This window comes from Ornithodoros turicata, chromosome 2 (genome assembly GCF_037126465.1).
Source record: "Ornithodoros turicata isolate Travis chromosome 2, ASM3712646v1, whole genome shotgun sequence".
Lineage (NCBI taxonomy): Eukaryota > Metazoa > Arthropoda > Arachnida > Ixodida > Argasidae > Ornithodoros > Ornithodoros turicata.
The window spans coordinates 24453875-24459874 of NC_088202.1; the positions used below are offsets into that span (position 1 = coordinate 24453875).

At 49.0% G+C, this 6000-nt stretch overlaps 1 protein-coding gene across 1 annotated transcript; it reads right to left on the reverse strand.

Annotated features, from left to right (window-relative positions):
• Nucleotides 1-2363: 2363 nt before the first annotated feature.
• Nucleotides 2364-6000, reverse strand: LOC135384417 (uncharacterized). The gene is made up of 3 exons (XM_064613619.1): nt 4794-6000; nt 4478-4722; nt 2364-4331 (listed from the first exon to the last, which is right to left on the reverse strand). Exons 1-3 carry the CDS (start codon nt 5998-6000, stop codon nt 2364-2366), a joined length of 3420 nt encoding a protein of 1139 aa, XP_064469689.1.

Sequence of the window (6000 nt, forward strand, 5' to 3'; positions counted from 1 at the left end):
CGGTACTCGATTTTTTCCATTTTAACTGAAGAGTGCACCCTGGCTGTTTGAAATGCCGCTCTCCAACCGACAAAAGCATGGAGAGGGTTGAGGGTGGTGCTCCGGCCCTCCAACAGATGGCGCCACGCGTCTTTAATCGCATTTTCAAATTCGCGCGCATTTTCTACCTCGGGCCGGAAACTTATGGAACCACCCTCGTATGTGTACAGGAAAATATGCACTGTCCTTGCTCCATCGATTAGCATACATTCACTTGTGGACAGCTGGATTTGTAAATTTGATTGTGCCACTTCGCGTAGAAGGATAAGGTTAGCAACCTTACCTAGTTCATGAACGGATGTCCGACCTTCCATGAAGCAGGGAAGGCAGTCCAACACCTGGCATAGTACAGCGCGAAAAACTAGGATTGTTGAAAAATACCCCCTTTTTATTTCTCAGCTATTTTGTACACATCAACCCTGAAAGAGGAACAAAGCACCCCCAACGGCAAACAAAACTAAGTGGCGTGCCTGTTTGAGCTCTGTCACTCCTCTGCAGTGTGTCAGTGTCTAGCAATGTCAGTGTAGGCAAACTGGGGTAAAGTTGAGAGGTAGGTAAATTGCCTTTTCTGCAGTTTGGTACTGATTATTTCAATTCGGTCCACATTTCCGGAAATTTTATACTCTTATCCACTTACCATTGTGCTTTGGGGTCCCTATTTCCTAGTATTGATACTGTATTTTGTAAGTTCTCTCACAAGCGTTAGTTAGGTTAAGGTGAATACTTCAGGATGGGTACAACAGGCATACTTCTCTGCTTTCACAAAAGTACACTGATTCAAACTGTGTGTTGAGCACTTCAGTTTATACATACTGTCGTCTCTTCTTACGCCTTTTACTCAATGTTCCTGATTTCATGTTTTGTTTCGATTTCAGGAGCCTTTGCGAGCTGCCGTTCTGCAGAAAAGCACTGCACTGTACGCTTATATGAATATATTGTTTTATAAACACAAAACACGTGGTGTATTCATGCAGGTCGAGCACGATTCCACAAAATAATAGACAGTAACTTTTACAGGCTCGCGCGTTTCTTAATAATATAGTATTCCGTCATAATGACAGTGACCATTAAACAGTAAGAACATGGTCTCATCCTTTAGATGGGGTGAACACATAATGTGGGAATACGGCGACACGTGAATTTCACGAGCTTGTGTTGTATGCCTCGAAAATACTTTCCCGTCTATTTTACGTCGTTGACAATTGATACAGCTGGCAAGACGTTTACCGTTTTTTCACGGAATATTTTTTTGCAGGCTGGGGCTGCTCAACTGCATAGTTTGCTGACGAAGATCTTTGACTCTGTGGGTGTCGCTGTCATGCAGGTGTTTGTACTTTGTGGTCACGAGAGTTATTTGCACGACACCCACGTTCGATGTGTCCCATTTTGTGACAGTAACGGCAAATTGCGTCTCGGAACGGGCACTGGCCACAGCATGTGACGCTCCACATCCTTGGCATGAAGTCTTAGGGATGTCCTTGGAAAGTTGGGACTCCGATGAGGATCATTTGCGGTTACGATCCCGGCGATCATTACTGATATGGTGAGCTGCGGACGCTGAACCCTGAGTGTATATTTCCTTTACTTCACCGGCAGCTGCTTCGGCAGCAAGGGCTTTTGCTTTAGCACTCTCGAAGGTTAGGTGCGTTTCGGCGAACTGACGCCGTTATAACCTGTCATCACGAATGCCGCACACAGATTGATCACGTAGCCTTTCACTCAGTGTGAATCCGTAGTTGCAGTCTCCTGCTAGCCGGCGTAACTTTGTCAGTTATGCAGTTATCCCTCCGTCGGAACGTTGACGCGTTTGTATAACTGGAAGTGGCTGTATATTTGTGGTATCTAACCCTTTATTCCAGAGCCTATACAAAATAATCCTTCTTCGTCGTTGCCCGAACTAGAATGTTCTTGCCACGTCGCGCTCGAGCCGAGCCAGCAAATCGTCTTCTTTCACTTCACTCATACAACACAACACAACATGTGTCCCCCCCTTTGAAAATATTTACAATGGGTAACGCTCGGGTGGACGACGATTTCGTTGAGAGCGCCGAGGTGGAGGACTGGCAGCGTGACTGTCTTCGTTCCTGGGATACACCGCGGGTGTGAGCTGACCTGATGAATCGGCTGGATCCGTTGAACCAGACGGAGTCGGCCGGGAGGCGGACAACCGTGCAGCATTCCACGTTCGTCCATCGCTCGTCCTGTACGTCGCCGGGCCCACTTTCTCCTGAATGCGCAGTGGAGAACTAAATGACGATGAACCTTTGGGCTGGCTTCCCGGGAGTCTAACCCTGACGAAATCGCCACCTTCGAACGCCGGTTGCTTAACCCTGTTTCGTGAGTCGAAGTTCTGCTTCATACGCTTTTGATAGTCTTTGACCCTCGTCCGCAGCTTGGTCATTTCTGGTCATGATGTTACCCTCAAGGCAAGGAAATCCCACGACGTCCAGCCGCGTCCTCATACGCCTCCCATGTAACAATTCTGCAGGCGAAAGCTGTGTAGCAGCATGCGGTGTGCTCCTATAAATGCCGAGAAACTCCGGCAAGTCACGAAGTATGGTGCCTTGTTCTGAAGCGCTAAGAAGTATGAAGTCCTTCAGCACCCTGTTGAATCGTTCTATTTGTCCATTGGAGTGAGGGTAGTAAACCGAAGACTGGCGATGCTGGATGCCTCTGTCTTGTAGAAAAGACTTAAATGCATGTGATTGGAATTGACTGCCGTGATCAGAGACGATGATGTTTGGATACCCTTCCCTTGCGAAAAGTTGGCGGAGAAATGCGATTACTGTATCCGTCGTGACTTTTGGCGTCATTTTGACCTCAGGCCATTTGCTGTAATAGTCTACGGCAGTGATGGCGAGACGGCATCCTGACGGTAAGTTGCTGAAGGGTCCAACCAGGTCGATTCCAACTTGTTTCCAGGGTCCGGAAGGAAACGGTACGGGTTGCAGCGGCGCATGTCTTGTAACGGCTGTTTTATCCGCCGCGCTGTAAATATGGCAAGCTCGAACGTATTCTTCTATCTCCAAGTCCATCTTTGGCCACCAGTAGCGCATGCGAATCCGTTGCTTCGTACGTACTATTCCTGGGTGTGATTCATGACCCAGACTGATGATTCGCTTCCGGAGTGCTGCAGGAGGTACTACTTTTTCTCCTCTGGTGACGATACCCTGGATAGTAGAAAGCTCTTCCCGGACGCAATAGTAAGGTGCAAGGTTTTTGTCCTCCCTTGCCGCCGACGGCCAAGAAGTAGTGCAGAGTTTCAGGAGGTTAGTCATTACGGGGTCGTTACCCGTGCTATCCTGTAGCTCAGATAGTGTCAGTGGAGACAGTTGGAGTTGCTGAACGTAACAAACCAACTCTGATTCGTCAGGTGAGGCGCAGGGTGCTTTCTCGGTGTTGCTCAGTAGCATGCGCGATAGTGCGTCGGCCACCGTGTTGTCCTGCCCCTTCTTGTACTGAATTTCGTAATTGTATTGCAACAACCGTGCAGCCCATCTGGCAATCCTCATTGTTTGACGTCCGTAGCCCTGAGTCGACAGCAATGTAACAAGCGCTTGATGTTCGGTCCGCAGAAGGAACCGCCTTCCAAATAAGTAGATGTGCCATTTCTCGCAGGCCCAGAGGCATGCGAGAGCTTCTTTTTCGCCTGTAGAGTAGGCCTCTTCCGTAGAAGACAAGGATCTTGATGCGAAGCATACTGTTCTGAGCCCTTCAGGATGTTGCTGTTGAAGAACGGCGCCAAGCCCGCAATTGGAGGCGTCAGTCGTAACGACCGTGGGCAAGGACGAATCAAAAAGCGCTAACGGGATGCAGTCCCTCATAAGTAACTTGACACTTTTGAAAGCATCTTGCTGCTCAGAAGTCCAAGTGAACGGGACACCGTTCCGAAGGAGTCGTCGTAGTGGCTCTGTCACAGAAGAAAAATGCGGAATAAACTTCAAGTAATAACTTGCAAGACCCAGAAACGAACGAAGTGCTGATATGGTCTGTGGACTTGGTGCCTCAATAATGGCTTCCAACGTATCCTGCGATGGCTTCAACGTGCCGTTAACTATCCTGTGGCCCAAGAACTGTACTTCCTGAACGCCAAATATGCATTTCTTCTTGTTGAGACGTAACAGTGAGCTTTCTAGCCGTTGGAGAACCATGCGGAGATTGTTGTCGTGATCCCTGCGGTTTTTCCCAAAGACAAGAATGTCGTCCAGGTAGTGAATTGTTCCTTCACAACCTTGACAGTAGATAACATTTTCTGGAAAGCTGCTGCCGCCGAGGCCAGGCCAAAGCAAACCCTATTGTAGCGGAAAAGACCCTCGTGAGTGATGAAAGCGGTAAGGTTCCTGCTTTCTTCGGCCAACTGCAGTTGATGATACGCAGACGAAAGGTCCAATTTCGAGCAGAAATGAGCACCAGCTAACTTGTGAAACAGATCGTCTACGTGCGGAAGTGGATGGCTGTCCACAATGATTGCTTCGTTTGGTTTCCGTAGATCGACGCATAAGCGCAGTTCTCCGGTCCTTTTCCAGAGGACGACGATGGGAGACACCCATTCGGACGCGTCAACCCGCTCGATGATGTCCGCTTGCTCTAACTTTTGCAGTTCCTCGGATACTTTCTGTCGGACTTCTAATGGCAGCCGTCGCAGTTTCTGCTGCACAGGAATCACTGAAGTCTTGACAGTAACTTTATGAGAGAACCCTCTTGCAAGTCCTAACTCGTCGGAAATTGACGTGGAAACTGATCCGGGACAGTACATTCCATGCTGTCGTCTGACTCAGCTTGTACGCGAGAGCATCTCAGCTGTGCGACATCCAACTTGATATCCAGTGCATGAAGGGCGTCAATACCCAAGATTGGAGTTCCAGACTTTACGACGTAGAAAGTGCAGGCTTTCGAACGTTTGGCGAAGCTCACCAAAGCTGTGAACGTTCCGTGGACAGGAATAACTTCATGCGAATAGGACTTGAGCTTAACTGCAGAATGTTCGAGCGGCAGGTGCTTGAAATACTGCTTGTATAAAGTAATGGGCAGCAAGGAGACTGACGATCCTGTGTCGACTAACATCCTCAGCAGAATATGGTCGACCTCAACTTGACAGAAGATTGCTGAAGGTGTTGCAGATGTGACGGCAAATACTGAGGCGTCGAGCTCGCGCACCATCTTCCGTTGCTTTGTACTTGACCGGCAGACGGATTCGAAGTGGCCCTTCTTGCGGCACTTGCGGCATATTTTGTCCTTGGCAGGGCAAGAGGGATTGTTTGCCTTGTGTTTCGCCGATCCACATCTGAAGCACTTGGTCTTCACTGGAGTGGAATCATTCTTTCGTATTGCTGCTACTTGCGAAGAATGAACTCGACTCGACAGCAATGCCGATTCTCGTATGGCCTCTTCGACTTGCCTTCCAATTACCAAGGCAGAGTCCAAGGTCAGGGAAGGCTCCAAGAGGAGACGATCCCGTATCTCCCTTCGATCAGTTTTCTCAACAAATTGATCGCAGATCATTTCTTCGGTGAGGCTTCCAAAGCTACAGGTGGAAGCGAGTTCCGTGAGAGCAGAGACATATTCGTCCACAGTTTCTTCAGCAAACTGAGCCCGCGAACGAAATTTGTAGCGTTCGGCAGTTCTGTTGACGCTCGTCGTGAAACGAGTCCTTAGCTTTATGACCGCAACGACGTAAGGATCGTGAGGAGGAGCAGTATCTCCAGCAGACGCGGCACCAGGCTGAGGCGAAGTTGTAGCCGATCCCGTGCTCCTCTGAGTAGAAATATCCGGCAAGTGACGATACTGCTTTTGGCCTTCCGCGCCAAGACAGTTTAGCAGGATAGAAACTTTGCGTTCACTGGGGAACGAGTCACCGCCGCAAGCCGTAAGGTAAGTTTCGAAGAGTAAGTACCATTCCTCCCATGGTACTGACGGCTTACCAGGAACTGGTAGAAACTGTGGTGGAGGATGCAAATTCAT